Raw genomic sequence first — 22,357 nt, 5'->3', positions numbered from 1 at the left:
TTACATCCACTGAACAAAGGTCCAATCCAGGGAGTTTGACTTCTGTAACACTTTATTGTGATTTCCATGGTTTTTTTTCTGGCCATGATCCATTTAAATATGCATTATTGCAGCAGTATCACAGTGCACTGTACAGGCCCATCCTGGCAGATGAGTGGGGTGAGAAGAGACTGATGTGGAGGAATAGAAGAAACAAGAAATTCATAATACAACTGCTTTCATCCAATTGTTCCCCAAAACCCTTGCCCTAGGCACTTGGTGTACTGTAGCTGTGAAATGAAAAAAGCATCACTGCTTCCACTAGCCTACAACGAAAGCATAAGCTTTGTTTCTGCTCTGGACTCAAAGTCAAAACAATTTGTGCAATGTATCTTTAAGCCTGTGCAAAGATTTAAAGTGCCCACGGGGTAGGGTTTAGAGATTGATTTGGTTGTTTTTTTTTTTTTTTTAATCCGGGTTCAGTGTTTACAGTTTGTCCAAGTAGTTGTCGAGAGCGGGAATGCCCTCTTTGAGACCTTTGCGTTTCCTTATTTCAGCGATAACTTGGAAGGGTCTGCTGGCGGGGTCGTTGGGGTCTCCCTGGAGAATCTGCCAGTGGTCAAACACACATTGAGGAAAGGCCTGGCCTCCAGTGTTACTGCGCAGGTCGGCTGTGAACCCTGGAGGGAATAAATAAAGATATAAATAGCACTGTTTCAAATTGTAGAACATCCCTGTCTGCCAAGAATGTGACTCTGATCCACATGCGGTGGGAATTGCATCACACTTTCATAACGATTGGTTAATTGCTGGAAAGTCAAAGAGAGAACATGTTTCATACTTGTAGCTGAGTTATAGAAGAGCTGGGATCTTCTTATTTTCAACATGTATAATAATAATTAAAAACACTGATATGGATCTTCACATACAGACACAAGGAGATCCAATTTAATCTTTAGACCTTTGTAGCAGCTTCTCCTTTACTGACTGCTTTTTGACTAATGACGCCTTCCCATATGATTGCTAAACAAGATCAAAAAATGTAACTGAATTATTCTACTCTAATCAAAATACTGAAAATCTAGAAGGTTCATACAATATTTATCATGAAACTAAGAGTAAGACCCACCACAAAAGATACACACACTGAGGCACACACTCACCAAAGGACTCATTGACAGGCAGGTAGGCTTTCACCACAAACATGGGAGTGCCCATCACTTGGGATTCCTCAAACACGTGACCTCGCTTCCTGTTCAGCACGCCATAGATCCCACCCACTACCTGCTCGGGGCACTGTATAGACAAGAGGCACAGCAGTCAGATGTGCAGCCTAAAAAACTGGCATGAGGCAGGTAACGAGCATTTATAGATGAAACTCAAGGATTCTACCTGCAAATCGTGTGACAAACAGATTTATACTTTTACAGAATAACAGGGGTTTTCACAATCTTGGTTTTTCACTTTGTTTTGGAGGTAAGACGCCTACATACATACCTGTATTTCCACCAGGTAAACAGGCTCCATGAGACGTGGCTGAGCGGTGAGCTGGGAGGCGTACAGGACCCTACGAGCTGTGGGAATAATCTGTCCTCCACCACGGTGGATGGCGTCTGCGTGCAGTGTCACGTCATGAATGTCAAAGCGAATTGCGCGCATGTTCTCCTCACACAGAACACCCTGCAGGATTAAGACAGCAACATTATTCTCATGAGTTACACAGTGTACTATAACACAAGTACCTCTGATTACACAGAGCTTTTAATTTAAAATGTAACTGGAGTCAAAATGAATTGGCACCCACCTCTTTAGTTGCCCACTGGAAACCAGCCACCACGCTGTCCTTGATCTCATTGAGGTACTGAACTCCCTTTGTCATGTCTATCAGCAGGTTGGGCCCTGTTCCATCTGGACCGAAGCACCAGATCTTCCTGGCTTCTGTCACCTCCCACTCGTACTTATCGGCGAGGTAACGAGCGCGAGCCTTGAGCTCCTGCCGAGAGCTGACCTCCCCCTTCTCGATATCTTCAGCCAGGCCGTCGGGGAAAGGGCGGGACTTCATGAAGAGACGATTGTGCTTGTTGGGGGACTTGGACAGACACATCTGGTCTGATTCTTCTGTCACTGTCTCTCTGTAAGACACGACTGGGTCTGATTTCTGGAAAGAGATGGCAGGAGAGGGAGTCAGAAGTGAGATTATGGGTGGTAATGGTTTTTGTCTTTTTACAAAGGTTTTTTTCACAAAGTGTAGCCATGAGATTTTTTGGATGTTTATATACTTTAATGAAGCAGTGTGCGTGAACCTGTTTGGGAAACCATCCTCCTTTTTTGTGAAGAAATTGTAGAAAATATTTTTTATTCACATGAGATAAAGAGTTTTTACAACAAATATCCGACTAACAATTGAAGAAGCTTGACGTGTTTTTCACTTCATGGAACTGATTTGTCTCATGTAAATAATTCATTTAAAATGAATTTTTAAGTTGGCGTCCCCTGTCCTGTATCTGGTCAGCATCTCTGTACCTCTGTTCTCGCTGCCTCACCTTCAGTGGAATGCAGGCGTGGTCCTCCTCCAGATCTTTCAGGCAGATCTCCAGGTGCAGCTCTCCCGCTCCAGCGATGATGTGCTCCCCGGACTCCTCAATGATACACTGCACCATGGGGTCAGACTTGGCCAGGCGCTTCAGACCCTCCACCAGCTTGGGCAGGTCAGCGGGGTTCTTGGCCTCCACAGCAACTCTGACTACGGGGCTCACACTGAACTTCATCACCCTCATGTTGTGGGACTGCAGACAGGAGTCAACGAGTGATAGATTATTCTTTTTGTGTTGTTGTGGCAGGATGAGTTGTGCCAACAGCAAGCGATAACTAATAGTAACAATAACTAATGCACCACTGTGAGGTACACCAGTGTTTAAACTACAGGATGAGCCCATACAGGAGAAAAAAAGCAATACATTACCTGTTCAAATGTTGTAATGGTCCCTGTCTTAACAAGGAACTGGTCTACTCCAACAAGACCCACGATGTTCCCACATGGGACATCTTCAATAGGCTCCACATACCGGCCCATCATCAGAATGGTCCTGGATGGAAGAGGAGAGGGATGTGTTGAAAAAAAAAAGTGCCAACAAATATCTGAAAAACACAAAGGGGGAGAAGAAAAGCCTCTCTCTCTAAATAAAACATGCTCACCTCTGGATGGGTTTGATGTAGAGGTCCTCTTTCTTTCCAGGGGTGAAGTTTGGCCCCATGATGCGCACCTTCAAGCCGGTGGACACACATCCAGAGAACACACGGCCAAAGGCGTAGAAACGACCCTTGTCACTGGTTGGGACCATCTTTGAAATGTACATCATCAGAGGAGCCTTAGGATCGCAGTTCTTAATACCTGAGCAGAGAAAATATGGTAAGCTGAAAATCTTGTAAATGTTGTGATTATCCGAGTGCTCCTCACTGACTGATGTCTTCTCCACAGGGTGAAGGTGCACGGTGCGGTGATAATGTTCTACTGACCCATGGCGGCCTCGTCGTCTCCAGGCCCTTCATAGAGCAGCTCACAGCGGTATTTCTGTGCAGTGACGGGGGAGGGCAGGTGGATGGTGATCATCTGGAGCAGGGCCTCTCCAGCAGGCAGCCAGCGGCGCATCACGGCCTTCAGCAGGGGCTTCCCCTCCTTCTCCTTGTCCTCCGAGTCCAGTTTGACGTCAAGCTTGTCAATGAGTTTCGCTGTCTCGTCCTTTTTGAAATTCATGATGGCATCAAACACCTAAGAGCACGGTGAGAGAGGGCAAAAAAAAAAACATGTTTTTTTTTCATCCTTTAATGTTTTTTTAAAAGGCTTTGTGGGTACAGTTTTTAATTGTATGATTTTTTTTGATTGTTAAGGTGACATACGTTTTTGTTTGCAGAGAAATTAACTGGTGCAGTCTATGTGTTGCTTTTAGCTCATTCATCTTAGTGTCCTACATTATATCAAACTGCTGTCCTCCATAGTGTATTTTTCATGTTACTGGGAGGTACCAAGGTCAGAAAAGGGAGTCAGAAATTAATTTTCAACAATATAGAGATATATGTGAATTCACACTATTCATCAGATAAATAAAGCCCTTATTAAACTGCAGTTTTGTTGCAGTGTTTTTTTCAGTCACCTTAAAGATGGGGTCCAAAACAAGCTGGCTAAAGGTGCGAGGAAGTTTCTGACCATCGGGGCCCGTGCTGGTCTTACTGAATTTGCCGGCACTTGGATCAAAATATCTGGAAGAAGCATATAATATTCAATGACATTCAAATATATCAGGCTGGCATGCTGATCTTTAATCGTGCGTTGATCATCCCAACAGGTGCAAGAACATTTTAAAGAGCAAGTAAAGTGGTTTTACTTCTGCTGTAGTGATGTAGACGTGTACTCCAGGCCATGGTCGGTACACAGTGACATCACTATTGGGTGTGACAGAGTACATTTCTGACCTCACCCAGCATCACCGAAGTAAACCAGTGAGGGCAGTGAAACCCTGCTTCACAGCCTGGTATTAATGGACTTATTTATGCACTCATGTTTACCTGTCTCCCCACAGTTTCTTCATCATGTCCTCCACTTTCTTACACCTCTCTGCTGGTCCCAGCTGACCATCTCCTTTAGCAGTGAACTTAGCCACATACATCTCGGCAAACTGCTTTAATGTGAAGGCCCAGCCATGGAGGCCAGAGCCAAACCCAACTGTACCGATGACAGGGTCAATCTGAGAGGAAAAAAAATGAAAAAGTATTCTTTGTAACCACAAATGAAACATGGTATTTTAAATGTATAGTAACATTTTCAAGACTTAGTGCATAAGTGTGTGTGTGTGCGGCGCCATACCATGATGTTCCCCATGGGTCCCCCCTCATCCTCTCCATAGGTGGAGATAATGACGTTGACGTTCTCAACAATACGCTGGAAGGTCTGGAAGAGCTCATCAGGCTCCAGCTGAAGCTCAAGCAGAGCCCGGTCCATCTTGTTCATCATCAGAACGGGTTTGATGCGCTCAGCGATGGCCTGCCGCAGCACGGTCTCAGTCTGCACACACACACCTGGCAGAGGAAACAAACCAGTGAGTCTGGGTGAAAAGCGAGAGTGAGTGTGTGTGCGTGTGTGTGTGGGATGGGATGGCAAAGATGTGAGACATTATGTAATTTTACCCGAGACACAGTCCACCACCACCAGGGCTCCATCAGTTACCCTGAGGGCAGCAGTGACCTCAGAGGAGAAGTCAACGTGACCCGGAGAATCAATCAGGTTGATGAGGAAGCCGTTTCCGTCTTTACTCTGCTTAATAAACGCCAAGTCGTTCTCTCCAAGCTCGTAGTACATGGAGATAGCCCTGAGTAACAGAGAGGGGAGAGTAAAAAGTCTGGGGACATGTTCACTGATTCAATTCATCTTAAAAAATAAAGGGTTAAAAAAAAACAAGGTGAATCATGTGAGTTACACTGAATATATTTCTAAAGTGAATCATCACAGTATTGGAACAATTTCAGTTAATACTTAGTAATGCGAATTAGTGTCAGTGCTGGTACACTTACTGGCTTAAGACGGAAACATCTTGGGTGGATTTTTAAAAATGCAAAGTGTCTTCTCTAAACATCTTTGAAAATGATGTTTAAATAAAAGAACATACTACAAGATGGGACTTTAACATGGCTAGATTAAGGATCTCCTGGGACAAACATATGTTCTGCCTTACTTAATGTTGAGATTGTTCTACTCACTAGATAGGAACTAACCAACAACGTGAAAACGAAACAAATATCGTGATTACGAATCGATCTATCACGTCATGTTCCGAATTAGCAGACGAGCAACACAGCACAGCAGAAAGTAAAAAAGATGGCTGTGAAAAGGCTCAAATGTAATCCTGTCAGACCAGAAACTGTGGACGCATTTAGGTATTTCATATTAATAAATAACTGCTGTAGTTGTTCTTTTCAGTAAGCAACTGACTGGAACAAAACAACAGGTGGATTTGACAGTGAAAGGCCCTGAGGACGAAGTATGTGGTCTTACATGAACACACAATTCTCTGCTGAAGTTAGAACGGTTATTTCACATGAGAGATTTCTGTCTGTGCTCTTCTCACGTGTTAGATGTGGGGAGGGATCGTGTGAAGAAAAAAAAAAAAAAAAAAGTGATATTGCGTGCACCAATCAGGATTTGGCAAAATTTGAATCCAAATCTAATGACAGTTGTGGGGTTGTTACCTCATGTTGTCAATCAGTGTGATCAAACCACACCCACAGTCCTGATGAAGGAGATCAGATGAACTTTTGAGGGTTGAACTCTTCATCAATAAAACCTAAGCATGTTCACATGTTCCCCCAAATTTAACTTTAATTGCAGCACATTGACTCCTGGGTATTTACAGTAAGAGAGAAATGCTTCAGACTTCCACCTGAGTTTTCAGGACCTTTAATAGTTTGCACAAAAACACACATTTCTAAGCCCTCTCTCCCGAACCACATACGTTGATTTGATGGTGATGCAGCGTTCCTGTTCGTCTTTACGCGTGTCTGTGAAACGGGTCTCTCCGGCACGGGACGAAGCAATGATCCCCGCCTTGGACACCAGGGAGTCAGTCAGCGTGGACTTCCCATGATCCACGTGGGCAATCACAGACATGTTCCTGATGTTGGACTTCTTGTCCATGATGGCACGGATCTGATCCACTGTGAAGTTCACCTGATGGGTGGGGGGTGGGGGTGTTTAAACTTTTATCCATTTACAACGAGCAGAGGTTCATCTTATTCATCATATGTGTCTATTTATTTATGCCCACGACCAGATCTCTGCAGCCATTCCAAGTAGAGTTATAAAAAGAAAGACATGTTTGAAACTGAATCCATCTGCCTGACCAGGAGGAGTGTGGGCACCACATAAAGACTTTACCTTCTGGTTTCTAACCAAGCAACAAGATCAGGAATTAATGAGTCATCACTCACATGCTGCAGCTGAATGGGCCGAGCCCTACCATTTCACAATCACAAAGGAACAGAATCTTTTTTTATTTTAGACCTTTACCTTACTCTTAAAATTTCAATATGAAGATTAGGCTGAAATGTAGATAGAAAAAAAAAAAAATTAATTCCTAATTTAACACAACAAAAATATGCACTATATGTTGCTCAATCTGCCCTTACATTAATGATTAAGGGGTTTAACCAGTTTAGCCAGTAACCAAATAAGTATACCTGGTAAGTATAAGTATACCAATTTATAATTTGATATGTAACATATGAGGGGGCCAGTCCCCTAGGATCACAAAGTAAGATAAAAGCCTATAATGTATTGATAAAAAGGATGTGCATAAATTAAGGAAAGATTAAGGAATTTCTCAAGATCAAGAAGGTTTTTTGTGATATGTTCATGTGTCGTTGAAAAATATGTATTTATATTATCATCATAGGCCTATGTGGGCTTTAGTAGACCTATTACGATATGACTTACTTATATTGAAAAACAGACAGGTGCAAAACATTGATCCAGTGTTATTTAACATAATTCGAGCAGATTAAATGCATTAATCTTATAAAATAAAACAATTACAAAAATATCATCAATATTGGATTTCCAGACATTCACCGACAAAACCAAACCATTTAATATTATGGAAAATAGTTCATTCTAAGTCGTTTTAGGTCATACACCACTGTAATGAAATGCGCTGCGGCTCTCTGTCTGTGACGTCTTGTTGTAGGCCCAAGTGTAATAATATATTTTGTCGCCTCTTTTATGAAACAGAATGACGCAATCTCCTTTAATATCATGTAAGGCTACGATTTATAGTAAATAAAGGATTCACCATATGATCATTAGACCTGTCAGGACCATGTGCTTTCCTTATCCCATAATATTAACATGATATTTCTGCAGTGAAGCTACAGCAGCTTGATATTAAAGGCTTTGCTATGAACGTCACAGGGAGGCAGAGCGGGCCGTGCAGTAAAGGCCACAGCCCTGCTTTATCAGCTGCTGCTGCTGCGTATGTTACAACAGATAACATACAGAGCCTTCATCTGATCACCTAACACCTTGAATGACACCAGGCATCGGCATCCATTTCACACACACGCACACACACACACCTGACAGGCTGCGTCGCAGCTTGTTGCGCTGAAATCGTTATAACTAGACATGAAGGTTATTCGGTGGAGCGGCTGCCCGTCTTTTCCCTCTACAAATGGATTAAACTCAAAATTATGAGCTCTTGTAAGCCCAGCATCAACTCACCATTTTGCCTGCTGGTCGTCGGTCTTCGTATGTGACGCTTTATTGCTGTAGACACTGCCTCTGAGGACAGGCAGTCCCGGTAGCGACAGGAGAGACGCTGCTGCTGCTGGTGCTGCTGCTGTTGCTGCTGCGGCTGCCGTGTAGTGGCTCAGGACAGAGGCTGCAGCAGCAGGGGGCGCTGCTGCGCCACAGCCCGGCCTCAGATCAGATTTCTATGGATGGTTTTATTATTATAAAAGACAAATCAAAGCATACAAAAAGTTGAAATAATATCAAGATTAAATCAAAAAATGCAATTTTTATGGGTGTGTGCTGTACTGCTAAGTCTATTGTTGATGTTAGTGCGTGTGTGAGAAAGAAAAGGAGGAATTTTATATATATATATCTATTTATTTAAATTATATGTTGCCATAAAAAGGCAAGGAGAAAAGTTAAGAAAAATGGTTTAATATGTTTAAATAAATATGTATAATAATAGCAAAATGAATAATAAATGAATAATAAAAAACAATAACATGACTAGTAATGGGACTAATAATGATAATAAAGAAACTAATGAGACAAATAAAAATAATAATTGTAGCAGTGGGTGTTGAGCAGGATCATGGAGGCAGTGGGTGGTTTCAAATCACAGATCTGGACTCTACAGCTCCAGAGGCACAAATATCTGCAGAAGGTGACAGAGAGAGAAAGAGATGAGTAAACACAAAACCACAGGAGAGAGAAGATGCCTAGTCTAATCTGTGATACAATATTGGTATTATTTTTGAGTCAGTACATATCCAGTTGGTTCTAACCACACAAACAACTCAGTTTGGTTTCTCTTTACTGTACAATGAGCCAATTTTTGTGAAAATATTCAAGTCAAGTTTATCTATATAAGACAAAATATCTTATCCACTGTACACTAGCTAATTTAGTACATATCAGTTTCAGCTCGTCTCGCTTAGATCTGCAGGTCAGGCAGAATTTTCATCTGTCAGTCAAGCTTCAGCTGTAAAGGCTGGGCATAATTCATACTTAATGCATGTTGCATCACCATGTCTTGAAATAAGCTGTAAGTCCTGTATCATTCTATACAGTATGAATCAAGGGCAGAGTTTTAAACATTTAATGAAGGAGATATTCACCTACACTCATGAATTATACACAAATATATAAAAAGGGGTCTATACTTTAAACTTCCTTTAAATTCCTTTGTAGAAGAATTTTTAACAGTTAAAATGTTGATAGTTATGGATGTTATTTGGTTGTTTTACCAGGTGAAAAGCAGACAAAAAGGTCCACCACTTAGAGCAACACCATAGCTGTTGGGTTTGTGTCATTGCCTTTACTAAGGAGGGAGAGCAGCTCTCCTTTCCCTTTGTCAAACCCTCTGTGCACAAAGTGGAGGCTGCACTGTTTCAGGATGTTGCAGCTTTCATTTACCAGCTGAGGGCAGAGCAGGACAAGCATCTCAGTGACGATGAGAGAGTCTGAATTGGGACATTGAAATGAAAGTGGAATGAGGAAAAGCAGAGTAAAGTGCTATTGTGAATGTGTGCTTATGAACATGCACAAACATGTATGTGGCAGGTGATTGGATGTTTCCTATTACCCCAGTGGACTGTCCAGTCCACACGCTCAGAGGAGAAATATAGCTCTGTAATGAAAAATTAATTCTTCACGGACTGCAAGCACATAATGGGTTCTCATAAGAGCAGATGTGAGCCTGACATGACAGTTTATTATAATGGAAGTACCCTTTTTAAAAAAAAAAAAAAAAAAACAACAAAAAACAATTCATGACTTTATGAGATTAGGAATTCACAAAATGTCACAAAAATTAACTAATTTTCAATGAGTTTATCTCTATCTAGAGGGAAAAAAAGTTCATATGGTGTTGATAAATGGATTCTTGTTCAGATGTTCTTCAGCTATTTTTCAGAAGGAAAGTGGTTAAATTGTCCTGATGAAGAGAAGAGGAAAGACAAATGAGGTGGATATGATCAAACAGAATGGGTGTTTTACATTCTGGAAATCCCCAGTTTGCAATTACTACCCACTTATGAGTCATCTATAAAACATTAACTAATTTTAACCATAAAATAAAACAATCCATTACAACTTATAAACACTGTACAAACTATGTCTAATTAGAAAGTGCTATTGCCCTTTTTCATCTCCAAAGCTTGACCAGATCAAGCAAAATAAATTAAAATTGAGGGGGAAAAATACAACCTTTATGAAGAGGGGACAGAGATTAATGTTTGCATTGAAAGCAAAAAATCAATCATTTCTGTGGCCATTTCACCTGATGCCGATGATTTTCATTTCAGTGCAATATCACCATGCACTGTGTGTCACGTTTGCACCAGTGGAGCTGACCTACTAAAACAGTAATACTCAGAGCAGATGCTGTCGGTTTCCAGGTGTCTGCAGTCACTCAAATAGATGAGCACAGATTAATTCACCTCAAAAATAAAGCCAATTTTAAGGCATATCATATCTCATATATATTTTTTGTACAGATGGTGTCTCCTTGAAGCTTCCCCCCAAAGGATGTTGACTATCACTCTGCTGCTTCAAATGAAAACAAGCTTTTATAAACACGAAAAGTGGAGAACTCCCTTCACTCATCCCAAATGGTTTGGATTGATTTGGCTCCTAAATTTAACAGAAGAAGAGAGGATCAGATTTGATAAAAGTGATAAGAAAACACTTAAAAACTATATGATATCAAATTTAAGATGAAATATTTGTAAGTAATCCTGTGGATATATTTAGCACCCCTTCCCTTTAAACTCTAAATTTAGACTTAAAATCAAAAATCAAAAGCTTAAGTGACTCAAAAAAAAAGTTCCAGTTGTATTTTTATATTGCACACCAGTCTCGTTGTCAAGAAACTATCTACGTGACACTCTTGGAGAGGGAGGTCATTATCTGACATTTACGATGTTCAAGGAAGACAGGAAATAAAAACAGGTGCTGAGCTGCTGCTACCATATTATACTGGCACCCCTGCATCTGTGTTTGATCTTCCTTTCCTGAAGCTGAAATTACAGTTTTGCCTGTTGACAAGTGTGCCAAATATGAGCAACCAACTTCACTCTCAGAATTGCTTTTATTCCTCTTATTTGTGTGACGCTCTGGGAATTTCCCACATGCTCACAGGTATTGAATCATTTTGTGCACATCAGAGTTATCAGTGAACTCCAGATAAGAGCCATCCAACATGCATTTCACAGCTGGTGGAGTGATAACGGTGTGCGCTTAGAGCACACTCTCTGCGTCTCACCTGTGCTAATGATGAAAAAAAAAGCTGAGAACAGCTCAGCTTAGTATTTTCAGCATCTCATACATTTCATATCTCCTTGTCAAGGAAATGTGAGCTTTTGATCATTTTTTAAAGTATATTTTTTGGGACTTTTTATGCCTTTATGATAGCACAGTAGAGAGAGACAGGAAATGGGGAGGCAGAGAGAGGGGGAATGACATGCAGTAAAGGGTCGTTCGATGCGGGATTCGAGCTGGGGCCGACTGCAGCGAGGACTGTGGCCTCTACATACGGGGCGCCTGCTCAACCCACTGCGCCACTCGACGCCCCAAGCTTTTGATCATTTTTGTTGGCTTTGAGTTGCAATATATATATATTTATATATGCAGGTGTAATAAAATAACTGAAGTTGAATTCAGCTGCTTGACTCTGATTTCATGGTACATTTAATGTAATCTGGAATATCCTTTTCTTTACTCCGTGGATATAATTCTTTTTGACCCTCAGTAACATGCATTCAAATGTACTTGATGCTACAGGTTTACAGTATGATATCATGTGCCATAACACAGCGATTATCTGTACTGAGCTCTCAGTATCCAGAGATGTGCTTAAAAATGTCATGGTTAGATAACATCTGCATGTACTTTGAAACTATGATCTGAAGATAGAACAGCAATAAAGATAGCAAAACTCCGCTGCCATGCAATTAGGCGTATTACTGTACTGATAATACTGGGCTCTCTGCTATAGATACATGGATTTTTAATGCAACAACTGGAAGGGGTTCATACAGGGGCCACATTAACTGATTTTTTTTTTTTATGAAATAGAAATGAATCTATTCCGCATGGTCCAGAATGAATCATTGAAACCATAACTCACATCGGCGCCACAAGAATTGATTTAAATAACCTTGACCTTTTTCCTGACACATTATAACCTTATATTTAAGGATTTTTGAATATTCTTGAATGGTATTTTGAATCTGTAAAGAATCTAAAAAGCCCACATGAGCTGTAAAATGAATGTCTGTCTCCACAAAATGTTGAAATCAAAGTTCAGAGCTGGTTCAGTGTTTGATATATTCACAATGTGTGACATGCCTGACACACACTCAGAAAAGATGAGAAAGAAATGGTTTCTTCCCATCTTATAATTGATACAGAAAATGAGTCTCAGTGGTTTCAGCTGTGTGCCACATAAACCCCAGGCCTGAATCTGACCTAGGATCTTTTAGACATGAGATCTCCTTTTCTTTTCTCCCCAAATATTCATTTTCCTCGATGCTCTGATACTTTTGAATGGTTTAGTAAAGGCAACAATGTCCCAAACAAAAGAAACTTACAAAAAAAAATCAAAAGAAACCACATCACATCTCAGTCTACTTTGAACCGCCTGACAAAGGTAAAAATGTCAAAGAAATCATATGAAAAGAAAAGAAAATTGCTTTCAATTATTTGAGTTGCCAGAAGTACATATGAGGCTGAATGTCTTTCCTTATAGTATAAGAATGCTTTGAAGTGAAGGCAGCGATGGAAAGATTGTGTTGATATTCATTCTGGAAACTACAAGACAGACTGTTCATTGACGTTTCTGTACTGAAGATAAGTATAATGGCTCCGCCATTGGAAGAATCTCTTCCCCACTGTTGATAATTAGTTACATACGTCTTTGCAAATGTGTTACTGCTACGAGAACATATTATGTAATTCTTTTATTTTATGGTGTGTATGCTTAGAAATAACACGAAACAGATGCTCCTAATTATGGCAATAAAGATAAGACATTGAGGCCGGGTGAGTTCATTCTGCTATAGAAAAGTAAAAAAAATGATGTCATTCTTCGGCTGAAACTGAACGATAACAAGTGCCTCATTAAGACACAAAGAAACTAAGAACTAACTAAGAAAGTTTTCCAAAAAAAAAGAAATGCACTGGACTGATTTTGAGAAAATCTGAATTTAATTTAGAGTGAGCGAGTCAGAGTGAGTTGGTTAGTAATTAAGAGTTAGAAACATTTGACGGACTTGATAGTTTGATGTCTTTAGGTTTGGGGTTTGCAGGTATCCACAGTATCAATCATAGACTGAAATTTGAGTTTATGTAGCTTTGAGCCGTTAGCAGGCTACAGAGGTCTGGTAAGCTCACTTCTCAGATCATTTGAGATTTCACACACCTCCCTGCAGAGCCACAGAAGGCTTTATACAGATTTTTCTCATATGCAGTAGAACTTATGTGTAAGACTGGTGAAGTTCCCCAGTAAAGGATTACCAAAGTTATTGCAATTCATTGTGAATGAGTGTACAAAATTTCAGTCCACTCAAAAGTTGTGTTATTTCAGTCTGGTCCAAAGTGGTGAACCAACCAACCAACACAGATTAAAATTGGCGGCCACAGAGCTGCTAGCATGGCTTTAAATATTTATGTAGTATAAATAGGATTTTTTTGGGGGGGTCCCAGTCTCAAGTTAGGAACCTCTGTGAGAGGGTACTGTGTGAAATATTGAAAAAAGTGGATGTTTACTGTCATTACTTGTAATAATCATGAATTATGTTCAATTTCAAGCATGAGTCAACTGGTGAGTAAAGCCTTAAATTTTTGTTTGCTTCTGGCAAAAATCAATTGAAATAAACCTGAGCTTTCTACTGACATTGACAGATGAAGTTAAACCTTGACTCTGTACACCCTCTGCTTTTGAAAGCAATAAAAAAAAAGGGCTCAAAATCAATCCTGTCCAACAAAAAATGAATGTGAAACCACACACCGAATCAATCCTGACTTGTAATGATTACACTCTAAGTGATGTGGGAGCAACTTTGACTAATTCATCTATCAGTGACTCTTCCTGTTGTGCTGATTGGCTCTCTCAGCTCTCTGCTAGACACTGGATTGGACGGTGATCACCTGGGTTGTGGGAAAGCAGTTGTATCATATGGCATTTCAACTTTGTCCTTTGAAACAGACTCAAGCATTTCTCCTAAGCCGCGGAGGATCGTCTTGATCTGGTTGTGTTTTCCTACTGGAGAATTTCACTGAAATTTCATCAGCCGCTGCTTTATTATTGGAATTATGACGCTGATTACAGACAAGGTAAGATACATTTGTAATCGGATCACTGGGTGCAACTACTGTGTAAAACATTTTTTTAAAGAAAGTAAAAGCAGATGTGTATTGATTTAAAGAATCTTAGTCAAAGGTGAGCTTGAGGAACTACAATTTGAAACATCTGAACCGGAGAAATTAGTTAAATTCTTTCAAATCAAGCAGTAAACAGGCTTGTAAGACCGGGGAACACCTCGACAGTAATCACTCAGAGTAGTTGTTCATTTCAGGTGCATGGTGGGTTGGACTTCAATGACCTCCTGCTCAGGAACACAGATGAAACCAACAGTTGCCACAGCAACCAGCCATGGACTATCACAATTCATGACGTGAGTACGGTGATCATTCTGCACAGTTCGCTTCTGAACAGAGTCACTCAGGGGACAAGATAATCACAACCACAAATTCACTGAATCTCATTAGTCAGCGTGATCTGTATTCTCAGCAAGGGTCATGTGTTATTAAGTTGAATCTTAGGATGTATATGAGCTCATTTAGAGTTTCATTGTGTTCTCCAGTATGGCTGTAAGCATGACTGACAACGATGAGGCAAAGAGTCATGGACAAATGAGCTGAGGGAATAGCATAGCTGCAGTGTTTATGTTCTTGTCTGTGCTCGTGTGTAGGAATATGATGATCAGATTAAGTCAGCGGTGATAGTGACATGTGATGATGTATACATATCTCATACCCAATGTACGCATTCCTCCTCAGACCGTGAGCCCTGAAGGAAGTGCTGCGGATGACTTCCTGGACGCTCTGCTGGGTGGGAGTGACTGCTCCTCAGCTCTGGCCTCCCCCCTGTGGTCACCCTGCACCACCGACAGTGGCATCAACGAGGACCCCGCGACAGATCCCGCAGAGAGCCCTCACCCATGCTCCTGCACAGATTTTCCAGCCTTTGACACGCCGGTTTTCCCTCAGCCTCCATCTCTGGAGAGTCAGCTGCCAGCAAATGAAAAAACAGCTGATGTTTGCATCGATCTAAGTAAGACCAGATATACAGTGGCAGTTACATGCTGGAAAAAAACATTGTCAGAGGTACAGCCACAAACTGAACCATGAAACAGTAGATTGTTTCAATAGTGAGCAGAAATGTCAGGTTAAGTTGCACAAAAACTACAGGAGCCAGGTGAACCAGGGCAAACTAAAGACCTTAATATGAGATTTATCCATTTGCACTTTGTGTTGCAGAATAATGAGCGCTATCGGCTGAGCCTCTAAAGGCTAAAGGCCCTTTCAAAGAGCACATCATTTGGTTTTCCTATTTCTAGAATTTGTAAAGGATAAAAGGTTGTGCAACTGTCATTCATCACACGAAGAAGTTGTCTTTTGAGGACAAGACTTTTGAATAATTGTCCCTTTTCACTATGATGATTGCTGACCCCTCAGTGCTAAAAAAGCTAAACATTTTGTGTTTTGTTTGAACAGCACGTTGTGGCAATTTTGCAAATCATCACCTGCTGTTTTTACTGGTTTTACTGGTTCAATCTGCAGGTTGGGAGTCCAGTGACTGCCAGGAGGAGTTTGGAATTGCATACTACCTCACTATGAACCAAAGCTCTGCGATGTCGTCCAGTCAGACGCTCACAGTGAAGGACCTGCTGTTGTCAAACGTGGGACAGAAAGTAAGGAGAGAGGAGTTAAATATTTCTGACTATCTATTTCCAACCAATGAGGGTATTATATAAGCTAAGTTAGCTATAAGCTAACTGTATGGTCAACCGCTTATCTTGTAATGACCTGTGCCGCTCTGAGAGTCAGAGAACACCCTTTGCACCAAATAAACATCATTTTCTGAGCTTCTTTGGATAAGCTGTGTAGAGAGTCGCTTTAACTGGACTATTCTGTCCATCTGTTTCACAGGCACAAGGAATCCCCCAGCATTCCCTGCAGGAACTTGTACTTAATGAGGATGAGAAGACGCTTCTGGCTAAGGAAGGGGTGAACTTGCCCAGCAAACTGCCCCTGTCCAAGGTACAGACACAATCTTACATGTATGTAGGGCAGACACTTCTACACACACACACACACACACACACACTCACACACACACACACAAACATGCATGCACTCTCACACACTCACACACACACTCACACACACACACACACACACACACACACACACACACACACACACACACACACACACACACACACACACCCACCATGCACATCCACTCACACACTCATCTAAATCTAAATCTGTATCCCCAGTAACACAATCTCTTTCGTCCTTATTCTTTCTTGTCACTATCCTCCCATGTGTTTCATCTCCCTGACAAGTTTGAAGAGAGGGTTTTGAAGAAGATCCGGCGGAAAATCCGCAACAAGCGCTCGGCTCAAGAAAGTCGGAAGAAGAAGAGGGAATATGTTGATAGTCTGGAGGGAAGGTAGGAGCCAGCTGCACTCAGCATCCTCACTCAACACGACATTATCTCTGCATACTTTGACCTAGAAAATTAAACTTTTATCTGTAATACCCTGAAGCACTTTATAATGAGCCTGTTTTGTCATACACTTAATTAATTTTAACAAACTGTTGCATGAATGGGACGAGGCTACACCCACATAACCAATCTGGTCTGTTGACAAACTGGTCTTTCCTTAAAAAAGCTCCTCTGGCTCACAGGAAATTCACAGTAACAGCAGTGGTTTGTTTGGATTAAAACGACAGCAGTAGCTGTCGTGGCTGGCCAAACAGAGACAGACCAAATACTTACAGAAACTCAAACTTTTTCAAGAGAAAAAGGCTTCACAGAGCTGGACACAAAATTAATTGATATCTGGGGAGTTCAGCACCAAAACATCACAGCAATAACAGCCAGTTATGACTGTTGTTGCCAAACTAAATGCATGGGCTGTGCAGATTACTACTTTGTTTATCTACTAGTATTGTTCCTTATGAGCCAGGCACATTGAGGATTAACATTTTTAGTGAATGGCTCCACATGAAAAGTGTGAAGAATGTGGATTATAGAAAAGCTATAAAGAAATAGGACAATTTTGCCTTTTTTCAGCATAATCCACAACTACTTTACAGTATCCTGTCAAGTTATTAAGACAGTAAGTGAAAATATAAGGAGAGTATAATGAATAAAATGCTTGCAATCTCATGACTGTGTCAGCCAAAACATGTACACATGGTTGGTAGAGGAAAAGTAAGTAAGAATCTTGTTAAAGCCAGTACTCTTCATTGTCTGGAAACTGTGAATGTCTGTACACCATTTCATCTCAGTGTATGTAACAGCTGTTGAGATATTTCAGTCTGGACTGACAAACTGACATTGTCATCCATAAGGATGTGCCGCTGGCTTGGCTACATACTGTTACTATTCACGTACAGGAGTACTGTGTATGTCACATAAAATAGATAAGAACAAAAGGATTTCTGTCCACATGACCAAAAAACTCCAGAGGGAGGTGCTCTATGCATACAAATCATTGCAATTATCCTTGTAACATTTGACCTTATACATACAGACTAATAGAGGATGACTCAGCCATGAAGTCTATAGAGAAACATACTTATACATTTATAGCATTATAGCAATAGGATAAAATAGGTAGGTAGGTATTATCATATATTGAATGAACAGCCTCAGAATGTGATTTCCCACCCAATTACATGAACAGTGTAGCTGCTCTGCTTCAGCAGATCAAGCAGAAGCTGAAGATGGTGCGTAGCAGCAGCATCTCACAATAAAGGCACAGGAGGTTTTGCCAAGAAGGAGCTCAGTTTAGTCCTCTTCCTCCTCCTCCTTCTCTCCTTTACCTCCAGGCTGTGCAGAATGAGCCCTATCACACAGCCAGCCAGCCTTTGTCACTAGATTTGTTCATCCTGCCTGCCGCCCCCACTTTTGTTCATCCGCCCATCACACCTCCGCAAACCGTGCAGCGTGGTACAGCTCGATTCATATGATGAAAGACTCCTCAAAAAAGGGCAGCTCACAATGCCCTCACATGCTTCTGTTTTGTCAGACCCTTACAATTTATTGTCCGTAAGCACCTGCGGCGTATTTGCAGGATTGCTTGACGTTATTGATTTATTATTGATGTTGAGCTTCAGATTAAACTCTGCACCGCTGGATCCTAAAATTTGCCATCATTGATTTACCTAAGACTGTAAGAGTCATCTGACACTGTGTGAAGGTGCCGTGGACCATAGTTGAATCCGAAATCAGAGACGTATAGAGAGGAGGAAAACAAATGAGAGCAGAGAGTTTGGGGTCCAAAGATGGGCAAGCTGTGACCAGGGTCAAATGTAAAATTGTCTGTGTCCTTAAAACAGGGCCTCAAAGCGTTTATAGTACACATACTTCTGACAATTCTTAATTATCTTACAGGAATTTTAAATATATAATTATGTGCTGTCTACATCTCATTCAGGCTTGAGCTCTGCTGCTGCTGGGTAAAAAAAGCTTCACGGTTGGGGGGTGAGAGAGTGAGCAGAGTCAGCATTTGTTGATAATTAAGCCAGCGTATCAACAGGTTATCGTTATCAGTGGAGGTTCAGCTCAGTCAGAGGGCCATAATGGAGGGTGACTCATAGTGAGAAAATGAAACGAGAGAGACAGTACAAGAAGAAAGGAGGGGGGAGTGGGGTGGGGCGGTGGATGACAGAATGGGGTGCGAGATAACGCTCAACAGACAGATATTAGCAAAGAGAGAAATGAAGGGGCGACAATACAACATCATAACACTGTATTACTGAATACCCTTATTTCCTCGTCTTATCTTTATTTTCTTTCTCTTGCTTGTTCTCCGTCTCTTTCTGTAGGATGTCTGCATGTGGTGCTCACAACCTCGAACTGCAGAGAAAGATCCAGCAGTTGGAGGAGACCAACAAGTGAGTCCTCACATAAGCCAACGAGGGCTGCAACTGATGATTATTTTTGTTATTGATTGAGCTATTACTTTCAGTGGTTTGTGGACAGATGTCAGGTTTTATCAGCTGTAGCTGGCCACTTCAGCTCCTCCCATAGTTTGGATAAAAACACGGACTCCAGCTGACATGTTAAGTTTCAAGACACTGAAATAAAGAAACAGCCTTGTTTTTGTGTTGTAGACTAACGCCAGTCCTAATATTCTAATATAAAAGTATGACAAATATTAGAAGATTAGACAGTTATTTCACATTATTTCCATTTTAAAGTTACAATAGAAAAGGTTTTCTGGTATTAGTTATAACCAATATGTTTGACAGACATATAAACACACTGTTTAGTCTATTCCTTACACTTTTCTTATGTTTTTAGTTTTGGAAGGGATAAAAAATGATACCATTATTATTATTATTATTATTATTATGGTGGCTGAGCTATGATTGGACAATCACTGTTCGAGGGTGAACAATCAGTGGGGCTGCAAAAAAAAAACCCCAAATTCATCTCAACGTCACCTCATCTTTACATTTCCTGGTATGGACTCCACTGTTGGCATCATCTCAAACATAAGAAATATTCCAACAAAATAACCTTTAAAGTGCTGCCTAGAAGATTTTAATGTCTCAGTTTATCTTTTTGTTTGATGTTTCATCTCACTGCTGGATTTATTTTCAAGGAGCTCCACTGTTTGAATGAGTCATGTCTCATTTTCTCTTTTGTGCCTTTGTTGGGTGTTGCATAACGTCTGTGTTTCATTGATCTATATTGATGACAATATGGTTAAGAAAACTTTGTAACTTGTTGAAAATCAGAGCTGAGGAGGCTCAGTATAAAATTACCAGAATACAAAGCCCATCCAACTGACACAGTGTTATCTGGCTTTGTTTCCTCGTCATCCTGCCATCTCATTAGGCTGCTTTCTCCCTGACACTGGCTAGGTGCACTCAATTGAAATAAAATGTGAGAAGAGGCCACTTGCGCACACCTTCCCACCATGTGCTGCTCTTCTTTCTGTTGTTTTAGTTGCCCATTATCCTCAGAAATAATACCTGTATATCAAGGAACCTGCACCCCCTCATCTTCCTGTCTGTATTTGTATTATAGTGTCCTGTTGGAGCAGCTAAACCGGCTACAGACTCTCCTCCCTAACAGCTCCAGCAAAACAACACACAAAGGGACCTGCATCCTGGTGAGATATGTAACAATTAATTTGCACCACTGAGAATTTACTCAGATAGCATAATAAACAACCAAATGATAAATCAGGTATAGATATAGTATACCTATACCTGTATACAATAGCTGAGCAGGCTCAGCTCGGTCTATTATATATTTAAAGACCAGGCAGTGGTTTCCTGCCTTCATCAGTGGTGATGTGCCCAAGCAGATCATTAAAAACCATCGCCTGGCGTCCATTGTTGACTACTGCTGTGTTTACTTTGAAGATGTTTATGGAGTCAAATGTTTGAGCAGCACCTGCGCTCATCTTTTGTGGTCAATGGTATGTAGGTTATGGCTAATAGCTCCTTTTTTTTCTCCTCCCCATGCTTTCTGTGATTTCCCTCTGTCGTCTGCGCTTGGCCTGTTTTTGTCCTGCGGACTGCATTCATGTCCAGGTTTTGCTCCTCTCCCTCTCTCTGCTCATTTCCTCAAATCTTCAGCCAGACCCTTACAGCCAACTCAGCCAGAAAGAGTACACAGAGAGCAAAGGTCTGTAAGGCATGCATACACACACTTTCTTTTTCTCTCTCTCTCTCTCACAGTCACACTCTCACACAAATACACACTTACCTCTCAACCATGCCTCTGCCCCTCAGTGCCGTCCCGCTCCCTGCAATCGCTGGATGAAGTGCGAGGTGTCCCTCCTCCTCTCTTTTCCATCTCCAGGGGCTTTGAGGCCCTTTGCAGTCTGACGGAGAAGCTCTGGCCCAGGACAGATTTCCCCGATGTGGACTCCCAATCCTCTCACCACCAGGATCACAGGCACCGGGACGATCACTGATCCCCTCAGGAGCCCCAGGAGGAACAATAGAAGCAAAGGCGTGCAGGCTCGCTTGCAGGCGCAGCATCCAAATTAGCAATTTTATTGCTTTTCAGCGTCTGCTTCTCACTGCAGAGACTGAGTGAGGTTTCAGGGTGTGTGTTTGCCATCCGCTATAACACACAAACGGCTAGCTAAATGATTTTTCTTACTGAAATTCACTCACTCAGATGGAGGTCGTTGAGGAGGTCATCCACACAGACACTTTCTTTGGAAGAACGAAGCCTCAAGCACCTGGTGGACCATGTATTTTATTGCTGATGTACTTCTGCATGATGAAGGCATGCACAGTGCGATCTGTAAAACAATGCAAATGTATATTCACCGCTCTATTATAAACTTTAACTTTACAGTTTATCTTGAAAAACTTTACCAAGAATAATTTGAAGTGCATTTTATAACAGTTCAGTGAAATGCTGACAAAGCACAAGAGAATTAAATGTTCACTCAGTGATTTTTGGAAGCACCTGAAGGGTTTTGTTTCTTTCAGTAATGCCAAGTGTCCAGTTGGGAAGAGATCCGGATCACAATAATAATGAGGCAATATTTGAAAAACAGATATGATTTGGTCCCTAAAAATAAATTCCTTTACAAGCCAAAGTTTTCACCTCAACAAAAACTAACCTTTAGTCTCATGGCAGTTGTCAATATTGGAAACTGGGCTTCACTTTAAAAATAAATTGAGGATGTCATATTTCTGTTTTAGAGCAAAAGACATATTTGTGGAACTATGATTACGTGCCGGTCATTGATCTATGTGACGTGACTTTTTCTAGTAGGGTCAAAGAAAAATGCTGCAAAAACAGCTGGTATCTAATGCATC

At 41.1% G+C, this 22,357-nt stretch overlaps 2 protein-coding genes across 2 annotated transcripts; one reads left to right on the top strand and one right to left on the bottom strand.

The window, feature by feature from the left end:
* Nucleotides 1–34: 34 nt before the first annotated feature.
* Nucleotides 35–8,652, bottom strand: LOC111228797 (elongation factor 2). The gene is made up of 14 exons (XM_022754861.1): nt 8,246–8,652; nt 6,483–6,697; nt 5,161–5,342; nt 4,841–5,052; nt 4,543–4,721; nt 4,131–4,236; nt 3,496–3,748; nt 3,175–3,370; nt 2,942–3,065; nt 2,523–2,765; nt 1,784–2,137; nt 1,477–1,659; nt 1,143–1,275; nt 35–659 (listed from the first exon to the last, which is right to left on the bottom strand). Exons 1-14 carry the CDS (start codon nt 8,246–8,248, stop codon nt 466–468), a joined length of 2,577 nt encoding a protein of 858 aa, XP_022610582.1. The 5' UTR covers nt 8,249–8,652; the 3' UTR covers nt 35–465.
* A 5,920-nt stretch (nt 8,653–14,572) lies between these two features.
* On the top strand, nt 14,573–21,495 carry LOC111228923 (cyclic AMP-responsive element-binding protein 3-like protein 3-B). The gene is made up of 10 exons (XM_022755035.1): nt 14,573–14,593; nt 14,836–14,934; nt 15,320–15,593; nt 16,103–16,233; nt 16,472–16,582; nt 16,894–17,000; nt 19,388–19,456; nt 20,598–20,682; nt 21,110–21,203; nt 21,311–21,495. The coding sequence occupies exons 1-10, from the start codon at nt 14,573–14,575 to the stop codon at nt 21,493–21,495; spliced, it is 1,176 nt and encodes a 391-aa protein (XP_022610756.1).
* The last annotated feature ends 862 nt before the right edge of the window (nt 21,496–22,357 follow it).

Source organism: Seriola dumerili, unplaced genomic scaffold, assembly GCF_002260705.1.
Source record: "Seriola dumerili isolate Sdu_G_001 unplaced genomic scaffold, Sdu_1.0 BDQW01000226.1, whole genome shotgun sequence".
NCBI lineage: Eukaryota > Metazoa > Chordata > Actinopteri > Carangiformes > Carangidae > Seriola > Seriola dumerili.
The sequence above is the reverse complement of the archived record's forward strand: the minus strand, read 5'-3'. Positions and strand labels throughout refer to the sequence as shown.